This window comes from Amblyraja radiata, chromosome 29 (genome assembly GCF_010909765.2).
Source record: "Amblyraja radiata isolate CabotCenter1 chromosome 29, sAmbRad1.1.pri, whole genome shotgun sequence".
In the NCBI taxonomy this organism is placed as follows: Eukaryota; Metazoa; Chordata; class Chondrichthyes; order Rajiformes; family Rajidae; genus Amblyraja; species Amblyraja radiata.
This window is the reverse complement of record NC_045984.1, coordinates 24,631,972-24,653,191: the sequence shown is the minus strand read 5'-3', so window position 1 is coordinate 24,653,191 and position 21,220 is coordinate 24,631,972. Positions and strand designations below refer to the sequence as shown.

Sequence of the window (21,220 nt, the reverse complement as noted above, 5' to 3'; positions counted from 1 at the left end):
CGCTTGGGTAGTTTACACCCCAGCGGTGTGAACATTGACTTCTCCAATTTCAGGTAGTCCTTGCTTTCTCCCTCTTTCCCCTCCCCTTCCCAGCTCTCCCACAGCCCACTGTCTCCGCCTCTTCCTTTCCCCTTCCCGCCCCCACCACCCCCACATCAGTCTGAAGAGGTGTCTCGACGCGGAACATCACCTTTTCCTTCACTCCATAGATGCTGCCTCGCCTGCTGAGTTTCTCCAGCATTTTTATCTACCTTTGATTTTTCCAGCATCTGCAGTTCCTTCTTAAACACCCTTAACCTAATATTTCTAAAAGTATTTCCCCATTCCCTATCTGGGATCCATAATAATAATAATAATAAATTTTATTTAATGGGCGCCTTTCAGACATCTCAAGGACACCTTACATAGTAATCGGAATAAAAACATATAATCGGAATAGAACAGGTAAAAAAGACATCACAGAGACACAAATTAAAAACAGAATTCAATCCAAAAACAAAAAATCAAAAACAGTGTGAAGAGAGAGCAGCGGCAGCCAAAGCGCGCCAGCGTCCACTCTCTCTTCACGGCAGCCATCTTGGACACAGACCTACAGGACTACAATTAGACAATTGTATCCATATCCCGCCTTTCCTTGCATATCCAATGCAAAGCTCAGTAAACTGCTGCTGGGGCTAGAAGTTGCAGACGAGATAAGTGACTAAAGAGAAACGATGAGATGGGAGTATTTAATGCTGTTGAATGTTTGGTTTAGAATATTTCCAAAGAATAAAAGAATGGATGTAATAACTTTCAAAATGGAACTGGGTGAATACTTGGAGAAATATTAGCAGAGGGTGAGACTACTTAGATGGTTTTTCCAGGAGCTGATGTCGGCTTGTTTTGTGGTGGTCTATGCAGACTAGCCACTAGAGCATAAGACATGGGAGAACGAAAAGGCAATACAACCCTTCGAGTCTGCTTTGTCATTGAGTAAGATCATGGCTGATCTGTTTAAGAAGGAACTGCAGATGCTGGTTTAAACCGAAGGTGGACAGATATGTCAGGAGTAACTCAGTGGGACAGGCAGCATCTCTGGAGGGAAGGAATGGGTGACATTTCGGGTCGAGACCCTTCTTCAGATCTGTTCTTGGTTTAGGCTCCACTTTCCTGGTTGTATTCCATAACCATTGACTTCCCCATAGACTAAAACTCTGCATTGACCTTGAATGACCCCCAAAGCTACCTGCATGAGAAGAATTCTATTGAGGAAATCAGCGCAATTCCAAAAGCTGGGATGACCAGTGGATTCCATTCCATTTCCTGCCCCATTCTATCTCCATCAACTGGTGAGATTTCCCTGAAACCTTTATTTGGACAACTGACGTGTTCCACTATCGTTCAAATGTTGTCCAACATTTCTCTTGTCCCGAGAGCAAGATTTCTTCAGGTATCCAGGCAATATTTATCACTGGAACAACATCTCTGGTGGGAGATAATAAACTAATAATCTGTCCATTTAACTCCAGAAAGTTAGTGGAAACTAGCTCTGTCTAGCAGAAGTACTCGATATATCAGCAATAAAGCTATACTTGACTGCGAAGCATTTTGGGACACAAGATTATGAAATGTGCTACGAGTAAATACAAATCCATTCCCCCCTCACCCTTGTTCAAACTACTTGGAATACAATTATGTCTCCACATTTTCCTTTGGAATCTGAGCCTTGTTTTATATGAGAACAATATCACATTCTCAAATAATTATTTTTTATAACTGTAAGGTAAATTGTAAAAGTATTTTTTTTGCACCTTTGATTAATCTGTGTTATTTGTAATGGGAACGATATGTAACACCAATACTTGTTAAAGGGGATTATTTTTTTCATGTGGTTTTTTCAGAAAAGTTATTCATTTGCTTTAAAATCTCCAGTGGAGGCCATTTCAATGAGTTATGCTTCAGTCCAACTTGATAACCAATAGTTCTAAATATTTTGGATCCACTGACGTACAAAACGTATAACTTTGTGAGATCAGGCCACTCAGCCTCTCCTGCTAGTTCCACTTCCACTAAGCAATAAGATGGTGCTTCATTCAGTCCTGACTGATCTCATGGGAATCTCAACACCACACTCCTGCCTGCCCTGGCAACTTTCCCCTTGTCCATCACCTCTGCCTTTCTAAATGAAACCATAATTTTCAAAGACTGCCTCTGACACTTCTTAAGGAATAGTTCCAAACACACTCAACCCATTTGAGAGAAGAATGTTTGCCTTGTCTGTCTTCAGTAGGCAAAGCCCTTATTTGAAATGGTGGCTCCTTGTTCTAGTTTTTTCCCACAAGAACTTCTCCCACAATATATTCAGTCTTCACCCTATTGGGATCCTGGATGTTTCAATCAAGACGTTTACGTTTGGGTTCACTAAATAGATGCTTTTGTACCCAAATTATATTTGTCCTAAGGGTTTCTCCTTTACTATTTCATGGAGAAAAAGCTACACAGCATGGAAACGTGCCCTTCGGCCCAACTCCTCAATGTTGGCCAAGCTGCCTGTGCAAGCTAGTCCCACCTGACCTATATGTCCAACCATGGACTACCAACCATGCCACCTAAAGATTCATCCAGATATGCTGATATGAATAATGAGGGGGGGGGGGGGGGGGGGTCTTATAGAAACATATAAAATTATAAAAGGACTGCCAAGCTAGATGCAGGAAAAATGTTCCCAATGTTGAGCGAGTCCAGAATCAGGGGCCACAGTCTTAGAATAAAGGGGAGGTGAGAAAAAACGGTTTCACCCAGAGAGTTGTGAATTTATGGAATTCCCTGCCACAGAGGGCAGTGGAGGCCAAATCACTGGATGGATTTAAGAGAGAGTTAGATAGAGCTCTAGGGGCTAGTGGAGTCAAGGGATATGGGGAGAAGGCAGGCACGGGTTATTGATAGGGGACGATCAGCCATGATCACAATGAATGGCAGTGCTGGCTTGAAGGGCCGAATGGCCGCCTCCTGCACCTATTTTCTATGTTTCTATGAACAATAGGGGATCCAGCATTGATACACCACTTGTTACAGGCCTCTCGTCTTAAACAATCCTCTGCCAGCGTACTCTTCTACCTCCAAGCCAATGTTGGATCCAAGGGGCTAGCTCACCTTGGATTCCATGTGACCTAACATTCCAGGGCAATTTGTACCATTTAAACACTGCTGGGTTTTTTTTTGTTCCGCATTAGTTTACAGTTGCCATCTCAGTCCCATTGCAAATTACCCAAAGATAAGTTATTAAACCAAACTGTTGTTGTTTTGTAAAGACTTAATATTAAATGAGTATATATTAAATGCTGCTAACATATAATGTGGAGAGTATTAAAATCTCACTGGTGCAATTATGTATAAGTGTAGTAAAATCTGTTCATGATGCTCATTCCTGTTGTAATATATCTGACTGCCGTAACTGCAGTAACGTTTATACAAATTTACAACATTGTATATTTTAATGTGGGAAGAATTGTACAGTGCATAACACTACACCAATGCAGATTTTGAATGACCAGCTATTCGTTATAACTGCAATATAATAGCTCAATTAAATATCTAGAATAATCTAAAGATGTTAGTCTTTTAAAACTTGCCAACTATTTTATATGTAATTAAATTCAACTTAAAACTATTTAAAGTGTAAATACATCTTTAAATGCACATAAAACAGTGGTTTAACTATGTATTAAAACCTGCATAATGTATTCCAATTAAAATTTATTCTACAAGTTTAAAAATATCATTTTTAAATCTAAAAGGAAATTCTGAAAACTGATTTTATTAAAACCCCACTAATGGTTCGTGTAACACAAGCTTTGTGACTGTACATTTCATCAGTTTACATGGATGTTTTAAAGTGGAATTTTAATCCCCCTCTTTTGTGTATTGAAAGAACACGATTACTTTCTCAGTGCTCGAAATAAATTTGCGTATCATGTGGCTGAGCCTCGGCTTTTGAATGGACTCCATGCTGCAGATGCGAGAAATCGAAACTGATAACGGAACATTCTGGGACGAAAGTATTTTCTCTTTCCATTGAGATTTTCTGTGGTAATCCCACCAAGTACTAAACGTCCAGGACAAAGTAGATGTGTTAGGTTTACATGAGTGTGAAACCATGAATGATGATCAATGAGCTTAGACTGGATGACCATTTCATCAGACTTGGTCCATCAGAGTCAGTGGGATTTCCCATTTGCTAACTATTTTAACTCCCTTTGCCATTCCCAACTGACCTTTCTGTCCTTTATTGCCAGAGTGAAGCCACGTGCTAACTGGAGAAACCTCTCCTTGCATTCTGTTTGGGTAGCTTACAACCTAATGGCATCAACATTGAATGCTTCAATATTAAGTAGAATCCCCTTTCCCTTTTCTCTGCATTTCTCCCTGCCCCATTTTTCCAGGAAGCATTAATTTCTCTTCCTGTGACTTTGTGTTTCACTCCTCTCTCTCCTCATCTGACACACCTTTTTTTGTCTCCTTTTCATCTCTGGCTTTTGTCCACCCATCTGCCAACCCCGCTAACCTGTGTCTGAAGAAGGGTCTCGCCCCGAAACGTCACCCATTCTTTTTCTCCACGATGTTGCCTGTCCCACCCAGTTACTCCAGCTTTTTGTGTCTGCGGCTTATACCAGCATCTGCAGTTCCTTCCTACACATTCACCCATCACTTGCCAGGCTTTGTCGCACCGCCAACTCTTTTCCAGCTTGTGAAAAGGGTCCTGACGTGAAACGTCGCCTATCCATGCCCTCTGCAGATGATGCCTGACACACTAAGTTGCTCCAGCACTTTGAGTTTAATCAAGTCCTAGCTGTTAGTTGTTTTAATTTTTTGGCGTTTGTAACTCCTGATTTTTTTTTTTCATGTTTCGTTATTAAGTCTGGGTAATACACTCCTGGAAAGAGGTATTGTTTCCGAGATGCACTACAAATGTTGCAATAAAGTACCATTGCTGGGAATTGGTTTATGGCCAACAAGGGAGCATCAGTAGCTGAAGCGTTATGACTCATTGAAGAAATATTTTCAAATTTTCCGTCCATTGCTGCCTTTATCTGCATTTTTATTATGTTTTAAAACTTATCTGTCTTCCTTGTTCAAACACCCCAACTGCAGCCAGCTAAGCAAACCTAATGGTTTACGTGCTTCAGTGTAGTTACTCCAGAACATGTGGTCACAGTTTAAGGATTATGGGGAAATCTTTTAGGACTGAGATGAGAAAAACATTTTTCACACAGAGAGTGGTGAATCTCTGGAATTCTCTGCCACAGAAGGTAGTTGAGGCCAGTTCATTGGCTATATTTAAGAGGGAGTTAGATGTGACCCTTGTGGCTAAAGGGATCAGGGGGTATGGAGAGAAGGCAGGTACAGGACACTGAGTTGGATGATCAGCCATGATCATATTGAATGGCGGTGCAGGCTCGAAGGGCTGAATGGCCGACTCCTGCACCTATTTTCGATGTTTCTACTCAAGTCACACCTACACAATCTCCGGTTGCCAAACATTCTAACTCCCATTCCCATACTGGCCTTTCTGCCCTGGGCCTCCTCCACTGTCCGAGTGAGGCCATGTGCAAATTGGAGAAACAGCACCTCGTATTTCACTTGGGCAGCTTGCAATCCAGCAGGAATGAACATTGACTTCTCTAATTTCAAATAACCCCTGGATTTCCTCTCTCTCTCTCTCTCTGTGAAAGTTGTGACCATTGCCCAGTCCATCATCGGCTCAGATCCCTTCGATGGTGGAGAGATCACTCGCAGTCGCTGCCTCAAAAAGGCTGCCAACATCATCAAAGGCTCACACCATCCTGGCCACGCATTCATCTCTCCATTGCCATCGGGAAGAAGGTACAGGAATTTGATATCTGGAACATCCAGGTTCAGGAACAGCTACTTCCCCACAGCCATCAGGCTATTAAACTCGCCATCGAACAAACTCTGAGCATTAACTGCCTATTGCACTTTATCTGTTTATTTATTGTGTATATGTATATATATATATATATATATATATCAGGAGATAAAGGTTCAGTGTGTCTATATAGACACACTGAACCTTTATCTCCTGATCCGTATTATGTTCACATATTCTGTTGTGCTGCTGCAAGCAAGACTCTTGACTCTCAGTCTGAAGAAGGGTTTCGGCCCGAAACGTCACCTATTTCCTTCGCTCCATAGATGCTGCTGCACCCGCTGAGTTTCTCCAGCATTTTTGTGTACTCTTGACTTGAAGGTTGGGAGTGGGTGCTAATAGCACTATAGATGTACTTGTCTAGACACTAGAATGTCGAGTATGTCTGCCACCTTTTCTTCAGGTGGTGCATTCCAATCTCCAGCCTTTGTCCATGGAAAACAAAGTGCCCTCAAATCCCTTCTAAAGTTGCCACCTCTCACCTTAATCATAAACACACACACGGGATTGTTATTACTACTATCTACCATATCGATTCCACTCATAATTTTATATGCCTCCATTAAGTCCTAGCCCACTCCTCCCCTCCACTGCGATTCAGACAACATCTCTGAAGAAAATGGAGAAGTGACATTTTGGGTTGGGACCATTCTTCCGGCTGAACTGACTGACCCACTGAGTTGCACCACCGTTTTTGTGCCAATCTTTGGTATAAATCAGTGTCTGCAGTTCATTTTTATAATATTCTAGTGATTCTCCTTTGCAAACTCTCCAACAAAAATGACCACCTTCCTCCACAGTTGTGGCCAGAACTGCGCCCTCTACAGGAGATGCAAGAGACTGCACCGTCTGGAAACTGGAATTGTTGACCGTCCCTTTGCCTCCGCAGATGCCGCCTGACCCACTGAGGACTTCCTCCAATTTAATTTTTCTATTCAGTACTTCAGGTGTGGCCTAACCAATGCGTTATAGGGTTGTAACATCATGTGACAGCTCTTGAATACTGTGCCACATCTGAAGAAGTCAAGCAGTCCAAGTGCCACCTTCACCCTATCTACCAGTGTTGCCACTTTTCGGGATCTATGCACTTGTACCCCATGGTTCTGCTGTTCATCAACTCTACCTTGCGTCCTCCCGTTTACTGTGTACCTTCTGCCCTTGTTCACTTTCCAAAAATGTATCACCTCGCAATTGTCAGGATTAAATTCCATTTGCCCAGCTATTATGCTGTAGCTTTGGACAAACTTCATCGCTATCTGTGATAACTTGCATATCCGCAATCTTGTGTATGCTGTCCAGTCAAATGATGGGGTACAGCTCCATGCAGTGATTGCCCTTTTTGTCCGAAGGGGACCTATTCTTTCCCTTGTTCTCCCCTTCCTCTATATCCTCTGAGAACACCTTGGAATTCTGCTTGCTCCTGTCTGCCAGTGATATTTCATAACCACCTCTTGTCCTCCTAATGTCCTTTTTTTTTTTTTAAGTACTCCATCCCCATTGTATCTATAAAAGAAAACATTACCAACCTAACTAATTGGTACAAATTTGCTTTGTGATCTGATTTCTTATAATTTTCATGAAAGAAGAAATCAATTTCTGTTTATTCTATTGTTTGTATCCATCTAGCTTGAACACCAGGAAATCGATGAACAAAAGTCCTTGCTCTTGCGTTTAAAATTGAAAATGGAAGCGTGTCATGGTCGTGATGTACTTGCTAACCCACGCCTTTTTATTTCCTAATATGTAGGTTACGATTCTGGATTGATAGGACCCTCCACAAATGAGAAGAACGCACAGTCTGGTGACTATAGAACAATTAACTGACGGACTGACCTTGCTTCTGTACATGGGAGATGTGCAGAGAAAGGGAAACCAGACAAGATGCACCTTAATATTCTGAAATTCCTGCTTTTGGGCCAGTGATTCTTCAGCTTTGGAGCTGGTTTTGAATCTACCTCCGAGTCTTCTGTCGAATGATACACTGTCCATTAGTCCAAGTGTGTTGATGACTGCTTTGGATGTGGGAAACATTTTGAATACTTGAATTGTCTTTTTATTTGTGATCCTTTTTTCTTGGTAAATGACATTGTTGCGTAATTTGAGGCAGTAATAATGGTTGGAATGACCCGTGGCACATTTTAATGCCTTTTGCACTTTCTGACCCGTGACTTGAAGGTGGATCATTCACTGGTTGGGAAATAGTTTGGATTAACCCTTGTCCTGTAAATCACCACACTTCGTGAGAATGGAGCTGGGTATGCAGGCATTTGCAATTTACTTTGCAGATATGCCATTGAAACATGTTATTTCTTTGGAAAATTTAAATATTACTCTGGTGGACCACAAATTCACAGCTCACAAATGCTAAACTGGGGATTAAACTGAACATTAAAAATATTTTTGGAAGAATATTTGCTGAGATAGTGTGAAATGCCTGCTATAGAAAATTGAGGGGGGGGGGGGGAAACTGCAGATAAAACACTATATATTTTGTTGGCCTCTATCTTCTTTCTGTTGCATACATAACGAATGTCACTTTTTAATGTTTGTTTATGTAGTCTTCCTTCATGGGTGAGTACATCTGTACTATATTTCGTGGCCAAAAACACATTTTGTAACTTGTTTTATACAATATGATTAACATGGATTTGTGATGACTTTATTTACGTCTATGAACTCTAATAAATGAAAAGATTTGCATTAACCTCACAATGGAAGTTTTACTATGCAACTATATGGAAAATAATTCTTCAAAATTACATAGAACTTACCAGGATATGTTTGATATAGAGTTGTGAGAGATTTTATCAAACATGTCGCCTGACCTGTTTCCTGGAGGAATGCCACTGGCACAAGACACTTTCCAGTAATTTTCGTTTTCCAAATACTTAAATCTCCATGAAGATGCAAGAGACTGCAGATGCTGGAATCTTGACCAAAGCACAAAGTGCTGGAAGAACTTAGCGGATTAGGCAGTTTAGCGTTTAGTTTTGAGATACACCGTGGAAATAGGCCCTTCGGCCTACCGAATCCACAGCGATCCACGCGCACGCACACCTTTTTTAAACCAAGCCAATTAACCTACAAACCTGTACATCTTTGGAATTGTGGGAGGAAACCAAAGATCTCGGAGAAAATAAAGTCCTTAGTGCAACTAACGACAGTCGATACAAGTTTGTAGTTGATGTTAGCAATGTGCAGCGTTCAAGAGCCTGATGATCGTAGGGAAGAAGATATTCTTGAATCTGGTGGTCACTGTTTTCAGACTCCTGTACCTTCATCCTGAGGGAGTGAAATGAGAGCATGGCCAGGGTGATGTGCGTCTTTGATATTGGCTGCATTTATTGAGGGAGTCCCCCTTGCAGATCCCATCGATGGTGGGGAGGTCAGTACCCATGATGGACAAGGAGGAGGTATCCACCATTCTCTGTGGTCTCCTTCATTCCTGAGTGTTCAAGTTGCCGTGATGCAACCAGTCAATAATTGGACAAGGGGAATATCCAAAAGGTTGAGGCTAGGATGGCCAAGGGAATAAATTGCAGGCCATCTGGTTAATAGGGATAGTTGGAAAGAGGAAAGTAAATAAAATCTATTACATGAGGTTAAATGGAGAGGGACAACACACACAAAGGGATGTGAAAATCTGGGCTGGAAAACAAAGGGTTTTTTCCCTTCTGTCCCGTCATGCACATAGAGTCAGATCCACATTAGTTTTTTTTTTTGGTTTTTTTTCTGTTTTTTTTTTCATTGGGTCCCTAGATAAGGGACGTATTAGATATTAAACTGATAAGAACAGATACTACACTTGATCTTAGCCAAAAGGCCGAGAAGCGATCCAGATCCACATTAGTAATTAACTCTTTGAACAGCTGTGAGATGCTCCTGTACTTTATAGTGCAAATTGGTGGCAATAAAAACCTGATCATGTTTTTTATTTTTCCGGGAATTTGAGTGGCACTCATCCAAGTATATTACAAAAGAAATAATGAAGGTAAAAGAAGGCCTGCATATGCATGCAAAGATCTCATAGGTTTATGTTAAAGTACACTGTATTAAAGCTGAATCTTTTCAACTAATCTGGACACTTAGCTGTTCATATCTCAGCAAAGCCGGTCATTATACTCGTGTAACGGCACGGTGGCGCAGTAGTGGAGCTGCTGCCTTACAGTGCCAGAGACCCAGGTTCGATCCTGACAATGGGCGCTTGTCTATACGGAGTTTGTATGTTCTCCCTATGACCTGTGTCGGTTTTCTCCGAGATCTTCTGTTTCCTCCCACACTCCAAAGACGTACAGGTTTGTAGGATAATTGGCTTGGCATAAGATGTTAATTGTAGCTAGTGTCGGATGGTGTTAGTGTGCGGGGATTGCGGGTCAGTGCGGACATCCTTTTCCCATTCTAAAGTAATGGTAATGTGAACAGAGACATGCAGATGAATGAGCTTTTGACTATTGCAGAGGTGCTCCAGAACTCAAGATGTGTTTTGAGAATGTTTGGAATCGTTACAAAAGATCAGGCAGCGAAAGTCACTGGATTTGGAATTCAATAGCTTTTTAGGATCCTTGGCCACCACAGTATTGGAAACCTGGGGTACAGGAGATGCACTTGACTGGAAATGTTACTTTAGTTTTAAGATACAGCACAGAAACATACCCTCCGGCCCACCGAGTCCACGCCAACCATTTATCCCCATTCACTATGTTATCCCACTTTCTCATCTACTCTCTCTACATACTATGGACAATTTACAGTTAGGCTCAAGATGAATATGCAGCTGATGTATTTTATCAGCTCAAACTGGTCTAATGGCTTTTAAACCACCAGCTTTCGTTCGCTCGTGTGTCAGACGTTGGCTTCTGTCGTCGTCCAACATGTTGACAGAATTGATCGCCCGACGCGTGACAGAGTGCATCGTGTCGTCGTTTCCGGGGATCGCCACGAGGAGGCTTCTGTCATGATCCCCACCACCAGCATTGAGCAACTAAAATGAAATAAAATCGTTCTTATTAAATTGATGGAAATGTTTCATTTGCTCAAACCATGTCCCACATCTCCAAATATTTATGTACTACGCAAACAGCATCTGAATGAGTTCTTGAACAGGAAAGGTACAGTGGGCTACAGACCAAGTGCTGATACATAGGATTAGTATAGCCAGGGCTTGATGACCAGCACAGGCACGATGGGCCGAAGGGCCTGTTTCAATGCTCTTTGACTTTAGCACTTGATGGGAAGATTGATTGAAAGATACAATGTGGAATCAGGCCATCGGCCCACCAAGTCCACTCCGACCATCGATCACTCATTCACATTAGTTCTGTGTTATCCCATGTTCTCATCCACATCCCACACGTTGGTCAAATGCACAAGTCAATGGGGCATGGGAGGAAACTGGAGGAAACCCATGCAGAATATGTAAACTCCACACAGAGGTCCAATGGCTTCTTATATCTTGCACATTGCCTTGAGCTAACTCTGCATGCTCTTTCAGACTATATTTTCACATTAACAGGATACTCTGAATTGCTCCACTGTTAGATATAATTCTGAAGAAGGGCCTCTACCGGAACTGTCATCCATTTCTTCTCTCCAGAGATGCTGCCTGTCCCGTTGAGTTACTCCAGCTTTTTGTGTCTATCTTCGACAACAACAAAAAATGTGTTGGAGTAACTCAGCAGATCAGGCAGGATCTCTGGAGAACATGGATGGGTGATGTTTTGGGTCACTTCCCTTTTCAGACTGATTTTAGTAAGGGGAGGAGAAAACCAGGCAAGTGATAGGTGGATTTATGCCAACTACCTGCCAAGGAAATAGTAATAGAGTGTAGACAAAAGTGCTGGAGAAACTCAGCGGGTGCAGCAGCATCTATGGAGCGAAGGAAATAGGGCAACGTTTTAGGCCAAAACCCTGAAGAAGGAAATAGGCAACGTTACGGGCCAAAACCCTGAAGAAGAATTTCGGCCCGAAACGTTGCCTATTTCCTTCGCTCCATAGATGCTGCTGCACCCGCTGAGTTTCTCCAGCACTTTTGTCTACCTTCGATTTTCCAGCATCTGCAGTTCCTTCTTAAACAAGGAAATAGTAATGTTATAAAGTGGTGTTTTAGTATACTTCCTGTCCTTGACACATTGCAGTACACTTGACAATAATGTGTTATCTAATCTCTTATTTGAAATACGTGTGAATTAATGTGAAATCCGAGAAGCTGTTGGCATATTGCCTGCTGTGTCCTGAAATGTTGCAGTTAGAGTCACTATCGCAATGATAAAGATATAAAATGTCGTCAACTTTCTAATTCTGAAGAATGGCCTAGCAAATCAGTAGCTGCTCTCTGATTAAAAAGGTCTCAACGGCTGTGGCTATGGTTTATGTCTGAGAATAGGCCATGCCTGTAGAGAGGAGAGTTGAGCAATCTCAGCATTGATATAGCAATGCGGGAAGGGTGTGTCATTTCCGAGATTAATGCACACGTGGGTTGGGTTGGGTCCTCAGAATGTATCATTGGGGTTATCGGCACTTAGTGTTCTGCTTTCACTTGATTACTTTTGTTTTAGAGATACAGCGCGGAAACAGACCTATCAGCCCACCGAGTCCGCACCGACCAGCACACTAGTAACGTCACACACACACACACACAATATTACATTTATACCAAGCCAATTAACCTACAAACCTGAATGTCTTTGGAGCGTGGGAGGAATCCGAAGATCTCAGAGAACACCCACGCAGGTCAAGGGGTAAACGTGCAAACTCCGTACAGACAGCACCCGTCAGGATCGAAGCTGGGTCTCTAGCGCTGTAAGGCAGTAGCTCCATCGCTACACCATCGTGCCACCACTGTTTACTGGTATTTTTATCGTTCTTTCTAGTTCATTTCATTTATGGCCAAGCCATTTGCAATTTCTGTATACAGTCATTCAGCTTGGAAACAGGCCCAACATGCCCCATCTACACTAGTCCCATCTGCATCTTATTTCCCGGCATACCTGAAGAGATGTAAGTTGGAAATTCGCAAAAGATATCCAAATTAGCTCTTGAAGAGTTGTGGCCCACTAGGTTGCTGTCTGGAAGATCAACAACATAGAACAGTACAGGAACAGGCCCTTCAGCCCACAGTGTCTGTGCCAACATGATGCCAAGACCAACTCTTACGTGCCTGCTTGTAATCAACATCCCTCCATTCCCTGCTTATTCATGCACCTAACCATAAGTCACTTAAATGCCACTGTTGTATCTGCCTCCGCCACCACCCTTGGCAGTGAGTTCCAGGCACTCATCACTCTTTATGTTAAATAAAAAATTGTCCCATGTAGCGGGTCTGTAGGAGTTTGTGGATGTCTCGTAGCAGCTCGTATGAGTAACGGTAGGTACTCGGGAAATCCGGTAAACTCGTGACGTTTTTTCAACACTGTGAAAAATGTCCACGAGTAAATAAAATACTCAAGATTTAAAAAATTGTTACTTTTTACTCGTACGAGCCGCTAGGAGACATCCACGGACTCCCACGGACCCTCTACGGACATTCTCCGAGTTCGAATCAGGGGCAAACTCGGGAGAACTCTTGAATTATCTCGTACAGTGGGACAGGCCCTTAGTCATTAAGAGTCATTAAGCATTGAAACAGGCCCTTTGGTTCAACTTGCCCATACAATAAACATAAAATAAACAAAGAACCACAATACTAGTGCAAACACATAGATAGTTCTTGGTGCAACCAAGGACGTTTATATTTGAGTTTAGTGTTCAAGAGCCTGATGGTTTTTGGGAAGAAACTATTCTTGATCCTGAAGTTAGACACAAAAAGCTGGAGGAACTCAACAGGACAAGCAGCATCTCTGGCGAAAAGGAATAGGTGACGTTTCGAGTCAAGACCCTTCTCGCAACAGAATAGTATGCAAAACGAAGTATCTATCTATCTATTTATAACGTTATTTGATTTACCATGTATCTGTAATCTGGACGGACCAATTGTAATCATGTGTAGTCTTTCCACTAACTGGTTACCATGCTACAATAAGCTTTTCATTGAAACAAAGAAAATAAGAGCAGGAGTAGGCAATAGACAATAGATGCAGGAGTAGGCCATTCGGCCCTTCGAGCCAGCACCGCCATTCAATGTGATCATGGCTGATCATCCCCAATCAGTACCCCGCTCCTGCCTTCTCCCCATATCCCCTGACTCCCACTATCTTTAAGAGCCCAATCTAGCTCTCTCTTGAAAGTATCCAGAGAACTGGCCTCCACCGGCCTCTGAGGCAGAGAATTCCACAGACTCATAACTCTCTGTGTGAAAAAGTGTTTCCTTGTCTCCGTTCTAAATGGCTTACCCTTTATTCTTAAACTGTGGCCCCTGGTTCTGGACTCCCCCAACATCGGGAACATGTTTCCTGCCTCTAGCATGTCCAAACCCTTAATAATCTTATATGTTTCAATAAGATATCCTTTCATCCTTCTAAACTCCAGAGTATACAAGCCCAGCCGCTCCATTCTCTCAGCATATGACAGTCCCGCCATCCCAGGAATTAGCCTTGTAAACCTATGCTGCACTCCCTCAATAGCAAGAATGTCCTTCCTTAAATTAGGGGACCAAAACTGCACACAATACTCCAGGTGTGGTCTCACTAGGGCCCTATACAGCTGCAGAAGGACCTCTTTGTTCCTATACTCAACTCATCTTGTTATGAAGGCCAACATGCCATTTGCTTTCTTCACTGCCTGCTCTACCTGCATGCTTCCTTGAATTGACTGATGAACAAGGATCCCCAGATCCCGTTGTACTTTTCCCCAACTTGACACCATTTAGATAATATTCTGCCTTCCTGTTTTTGATACCAAAGTGGATAACCTCACAGTTATCCACATTAAACTGCATCTGCCATGCATCTGCCTACTCACCCAACCTGTCCAAGTCACCCTGCATTCTCATAGCATCCACCTCACAGTTCGCACTGCCACCCAGCTTTGTGTCATCTGCAAATTTGCTAATGTTACTTTGAATCCCTTCATCTAAATTATTGATGTATATTGTAAATACCTACAGTCCCAGCACCGAACCTTGCAGTACCCCACTAGTCACTGCCTGCCATTCTGAAAGGGACCCGTTAATCCCTACTCTTTGTTTCCTATCTTCCAACCAATTTTCTATCCATGCCAGCACTCTACCCCCAATACCATGTGCCCTCATTTTGGCCACTAATCTCCTATGTGGGACCTTATCAAATGCTTTCTGAAAGTCCAGGTACACTACATCCACTGGCTCTCCCTTGTTCATTTCCCCAGTTACATCTTCAAAAAATTCCAGAAGATTAGTCAAGCATGATTTCCCCTTCGTAAATCCATGCTGACTCAGACCAATCCTGTTACTGCTATCAAAATGTGCCGCTATTTCATCTTTTATGATTGACTCCAACATCCTCCCCACCACCGATGCCATTCAGCCCTTCAAGCCAGCATTACCATTCGATATGACAATGGCTGATCATCCAAAATCCGTACCCCGTTCCTACTTTCTCCCCATATCTCTGGATTCCATTAGCACTGTACCTCTGTACACCTGATAATAAACTAAACTAAACTGTTTGGGGAGGGGAAAATACTACATGGGTTACACCCAACCAGTCCTTGCCCCCCCCCAAGGAGCCACTATCTACCTCCCAATTAAGAAATTGCTACATTGCAGTAACTCAACCACGAGAAAAGACAGCCAAGGGGAAAACCAAGTTCAGAAAAATGCCGCAGACATCAAGTAAGTGTCTGATTTGAAACTTTTTTAAGAAAAAGGATGAAAATCCGAAAAGGAAATGAGTAGAACACGATGTTCTCAACCACGGTCACTGAACCATTCCCCACCACAGATGCTGCCTGACCTGCTGAGCATTTTCTGTGTTGATTACTTGTAATACTAGCCCATTTTCCCCGCCAATCGTATTCTCCAACGATTTGTGCTTTTGCGGCAAACGCCTACACAGAGCGCAAGCAGAAACATATCAAGTCAGGCTGCGCCCAAATTACTTAATTGCATCGAGTGCCGGTGTGGTTAAGAGGACTTTCTCATCCCTTCCCCGTGGAAGTGAGAGCTACGTCGAACCGAGTGAGCGCACCTGGAACACGTATAAAAATCAGTATTCCCGCTGAGAATTCTAGTTCTCTCGTTAGTCAAAGTTATTAGAAGTTTCCTCTCCCACTAGTAAAGCGTGAAGTCGGCTGCAAATAGTCAGCGGCTGTTGGAAGGGGAGGCGTCAGTAAAGTTGGACAGCGGAAAGTTGGTCCATCCGAACTGCTTCCTAGAAGTTGCAGCAACGTGAACATGAAACGTTACTTTATATACCGAAGGTAAGTCTGGGGGAGGTTAGTTTGCTTTTGGATAACCAGGCTACTCTTTAAGCGCATTTTACTTAAAGTAAACGTTGATGATGATAACAGTGTCAGTTGTGTGATGTTCCATTTGTTTACACGGATGAACAAAATTGTGATTACGTTTACAAGTCGCCAGAGAAACATTAGATATGAGGAATCAGTCAGCAATTTCGTGGTTGAGTAATATTGGAAAGTATAAGTTTGTATGTTTTGAGCACGGGACCAGGCCCTTTGGGCCACTGAGTCAATGGTTCAAATCAATGATACTTTGTCACATGTACATACCTAGGTACAATGAAATGTTTTGTATACAAGCTGATAAAATCATATATCAGACATCACCTATGCAGTGAACTAGAGTCACCATTACAAAATACAGCCCATCGATCATCAGTTTAGTTTAGAGATACAGCGCAGAAACATGCCCTTCGGTCCACGCCAACCAATGATCACCCGTACATTAATAATAATAATAATAATGGATGGGATTTATATAGCGCCTTTCTAATACATCGCATTTTTCATTCACTCCTCAGTCACACTCGGTGGTGGTAAGCTACTTCTGTAGCCACAGCTGCCCTGGGGCAGACTGACGGAAGCGTGGCTGCCAATCTGCGCCTACGGCCCCTCCGACCACCACCAATCACTCACACACATTCACACACATTCACACACAGATAAAGGTGGGTGAAGTGTCTTGCCCAAGGACACAACGACAGTATGCACTCCAAGCGGGATTCGAACCGGCTACCTTCCGGTTGCCAGCCGAACACTTAGCCCATTGTGCCATCTGTCGCCCCTTAGTTCTAACCTACACTCCAGGGGACAATTTACAGCTGGTGAACGACAGACCATTGTGTCTTTGAAATGTGGGGGGGAAACTGGAGCGCCTGGAGAAAACCCACAAGGTCACAGGGAGAACTTGCAAACTCCATATAGACAATACCAGTAGTCCGGGTCGGACACGGGTCTCTGGTGCTATAAGGCAGAAACTCTCACACTGTGCCGCCCCTAACATAAAAACTGTTTCTCCATTGGGGAATTGCATCGTGGTCTCCCACGTGACGGGCAGGTATACTGATGGGGAACACCCAACTCCTACACATTCGGAACAGAAGCCAATTAACCTACAAACCCACAAGTGAGATGTGGGAGGAAACCGGAGCACCCAGAGGAAACCCACGCGGTCACAGGGAGAACATACCAATTCCACAGAGACAGCACCCAAGGTCAGGATTGAACCCGGGTCTACAGCATTTAGAAGCAGCATCTCTACTAGCTGCGCCACTGTGCCAGCCTGATATTGTAGGTCTTCGTGCGGGTAAACAAAGCTCAGAGGTTGTGATTACGTTTATAAAGTCGCTAGACAAACGCGAGACATGGACAATTTGCCAGCAATGTTGTGGTTATGTAGTAATGACAAGTGTGTAAGTGGTATGTTTTCTCTTGCCTGCACAGTGTTTATTATTATTTCTTGCAGTGAACCATGGTGATTGCACAGATCAGGTTTTTTTTGCAAAAACAGAAAATGTTGGAAATACTTGGCACTGAGGAAGGGTCTCCGACCTGAAGCATTGACTCTTGTTTCAACTCCCACAGACGCTGCCTGACCTGCTGAGTGTTTCCAGTGCTTTCTGATTTTGTACCAGATTTTCTTCATCTGCGGGGGGTTATGTCACGATCAAGTTTGACTTTGGTTTAATGTCTGATATAGTAATTCTTCGCCGGACGAACCTCAATTTCCTTTGTAACTTTTCATACTTTCTTTTGTTTTATTACTGCTGTTGTGATGTATACACCTCCTGAACACTTTGCATTATATGTGGAGAATACAAGGGAAGTTGAACAGAGTCCAGTGATTCTACTTCCGATATGCATTTCGCACTTTCCTATAGAACCTGTAATTTAATATTCCTATGACTAATTCACCACGGGGTGGATCTCCCTCCTACATTCTTGATTGTTGCATTCCATGTTTTAAATTTCCATTTCCCAATACCTCGGAACTATTTTCCACTGCGTCATTGGTTTTTAACATCAAGGTTTGTTGAAACTGCCTCGTGTTCCCATTCAATTGCACTTTACTATAAATTTTGAAATGTCAAATCAAAAATGTTCCATTTTGTGTAGGTGTAACCATGAAATGGTAATACCATTGCTCAGTAATATCGAGCGCAATGTATTGAGAAAAATGTACACGTTCTATAAGAGTGGAATAATTTTGTTTTACGCTGAAAGTTTGGGTATGAATCTACAGACAGGTCAATAAAACATAGAAAATAGGTGCAGGAATAGGCCATTCAGCCCTTCAAACATTCAATATGGTCATGCTTTTTCCCCATATCCCTTGATTCCTTTAGGCCTAAGAGATAAATCTAATTCTCTTGAAAGCATCCAGTGAATTGGCCTCTACTGCCTTCTGTGGCAGAGAATTCCACAGATTTACAACTCTGAGTGAAAAAGTTTTTCCTTATCTCAGTCCTAATAATAATAATCTTTATTACGGACTCGAGGTCCAGACAAGGGGTAACATTACATTTAAAAAATGCATTGCATATTAAAAAATATCATAAAGTACATATAAAATCTTAGTATCACTTATAAAAGCATCATAAATTATATATTTTTAAAAACACAATACATAATGTCCTACAACGAGACAACGATACCAGTGTCTCCACAGCTAAATGGCCTACCCCTTATTCTTAAACTGTGACCCCTGGTTCTGGACTCCCCCAACATCGGGAACATTTTTCCTGCATCTATCTTGTCCAATCCCTTAAGAATTTGATATGTTTCTATAAGAATCCCTCTCATCCTTCTAAATTCCGGTGAATGCAAGCCCAGTCAACCCATTCTTTCCTCGTACTGTATGTCGGTCCCGCCATCCCGGGAATTAACCTGGTGAACCCACGCTGCAGTGTGGTCTGGAGTGTAGCCGAATCAAATTCCCTCCTAGCTCAGATTAGAGCTTTTGATAAATAGGACATAGAAAATAGTACAGCACTGGCATGGGTCCATAATGTGTGTGTCATACATAATAATAATAAATTTTATTTATGGGCGCCTTTCAAGAGTCTCAAGGACACCTTACAAAAATTTAGCAAGTAGAGGAAAAACATGTAAGCGGAATGAAATAAATAGTAGAGACATGACTAGTGCACAAATTAAAGACAGAATTCAATTCAAAACACAATATGAGGCAATTCAAGCACAGATGAAAAGGGAGGGGGACGTGGGGCTAAGGATAGGCAGAGGTGAAGAGATGGGTCTTGAGGCAGGACTGGAAGATGGTGAGGGACACGAAAATGCGGATCAGTTGGGGGAGGGAGTTCCAGAGCCTGGGAGCTGCCCTGGAGAAGGCTCTGTCCCCAAAACTGCGGAGGTTGGATTTGTGGATGGAGAGGAGACCCGCTGATGTGGATCTGAGGGACCGTGAGGGTTGTTAGGGGGAGAGGAGGTCAGTGAGATATGGGGGGGCCAGATGGTGGAGGGCTTTGTAGGTCATCCGGTGGGAGATGGGAAGCCAGTGAAGTTGTTTGAGGACTGGAGTGATGTGATGCCAGGATTTGGTGTGGGTGATGAGTCGGGCGGCTGCGTTCTGGACCAGTTGGAGTCGGTTGATATAGGTGGAGCTGATGCCAAGGAGAAGTGAGTTGCAGTAGTCAAGTCGGGAGGAGATGAAGGCATGGATGAGTCTTTCAGCAGCGGGAGGTGTGAGAGAAGGTCTGATTTTGGCGTACATGATGCTAAGTTAAACTAATCTCTGCCTCCACGTGATCCAAATCCCTCCATTCCCTGCATATCCAAAGGCCTCTGAAATGCCACCTTTATATCTGCCACCACCACCACCACCCTTGGCAGCATGTTCTGGGCTTGTAATTATGATATTGTGTTCTTTAATGATTTTCGTGTGATCAATGTAACTTCATAAATGCAGTTATTGAAGGACATTGACTTGTTTCTATTTTGTAACTGTAAACCCACCTCTTCTAAACCCTGCATTTCATATGCTTCCAATGCTAAATTGTCATGAAATGAGAACATTTTCTTTTAACAAAAGCTATCTTTATGTTTTTTTCATATCAGCCCAGTGAAAGGGTGTTATTCTGGCTGGAGGCCTGTGGCCAATGGTGTTTCGCAGGGATCTGTGATTGTACATGTAAATAATTTGGATGTGAATGTAAATGGGATGGTTAGTAAGTGTTCAAATGACACCCAAAATTAGTTGAGTTGTGGAGAGCGAGGAAAGCTGTCAAAGGGTATGATGGGATTTAGATCAGTTGTAGATATGGGTGAAGCAATAGCAGATGGTGTTTAATCCGAAAAAGTGTGAGGTGTTACATTTCTGAAGCTCAAATGAAAGGGGAAAGTATTCAATTAGTGGCAAGCCCCTTCTCAGCATGGATGTACAGAGGGATCATGGTGACCAAGTCTTAGCTCCCTGAAATTGGTAACACAAGTAGTGAAGTGAGGAAGGCATATGATATACTTGACTTTGTTGGTCAACGCATTGAGTATAAGAGTCTAGAAGTCGTATCTTTACAGGACCCCGATTAGGCCTCATTTGGAGTATTGTGTGCAGTTCTAGTCTCCCCATTACAGGAAGGCTGCGGAAGCTTCGGAGAGGGAGCAGAGGAAGTTTACCAGAATGCTGCATAAATTAGAAGGTATTGGTTGTAAGGCGAGGTTGGATAGACTTGGTATTATTTTCCCTGGAACGTTGGATGATGAGGGAAATCTTGATCGAAGGGCCGAATGGCCTACTCCTGCACCTATTTTCTATGTTTCTATGATGGAAGTATGTACAATTATGGGAGGCCTAGATAGGGTAGACAGTCAGAGCCTTTCCCCAGGGTGGAAATATCAATGACTAGTGGGCATAGTTTTAATGTGAAAAGGGGGAAGTTTAAAGGATGCATGGGGTAAATGCTTTGC

General features: G+C 42.7%; 2 protein-coding genes and 1 pseudogene across 2 annotated transcripts in view; 2 read left to right on the top strand and 1 right to left on the bottom strand.

The window, feature by feature from the left end:
* The window catches only part of mfsd12 (major facilitator superfamily domain containing 12), a 51,653-nt gene extending 43,018 nt beyond the window's left edge, over positions 1-8,635 (top strand). The window contains exon 10 of the mRNA XM_033046929.1: positions 7,674-8,635. Coding sequence (XP_032902820.1) covers positions 7,674-7,750 — 77 coding nt within the window. The 3' untranslated portion in view covers positions 7,751-8,635. The remainder of the gene's footprint in view (positions 1-7,673) is intronic.
* Positions 8,636-9,645: 1,010 nt separating this feature from the next.
* On the bottom strand, positions 9,646-9,761 carry LOC116989760 (annotated as a pseudogene).
* Positions 9,762-15,946: 6,185 nt separating this feature from the next.
* Positions 15,947-21,220, top strand: part of LOC116989490 (GRAM domain-containing protein 2B-like) — a 63,068-nt gene continuing 57,794 nt past the window's right edge. The window contains exon 1 of the mRNA XM_033046928.1: positions 15,947-16,258. Within this exon, the coding sequence (XP_032902819.1) occupies positions 16,233-16,258 (26 nt within the window). The 5' untranslated portion in view covers positions 15,947-16,232. The remainder of the gene's footprint in view (positions 16,259-21,220) is intronic.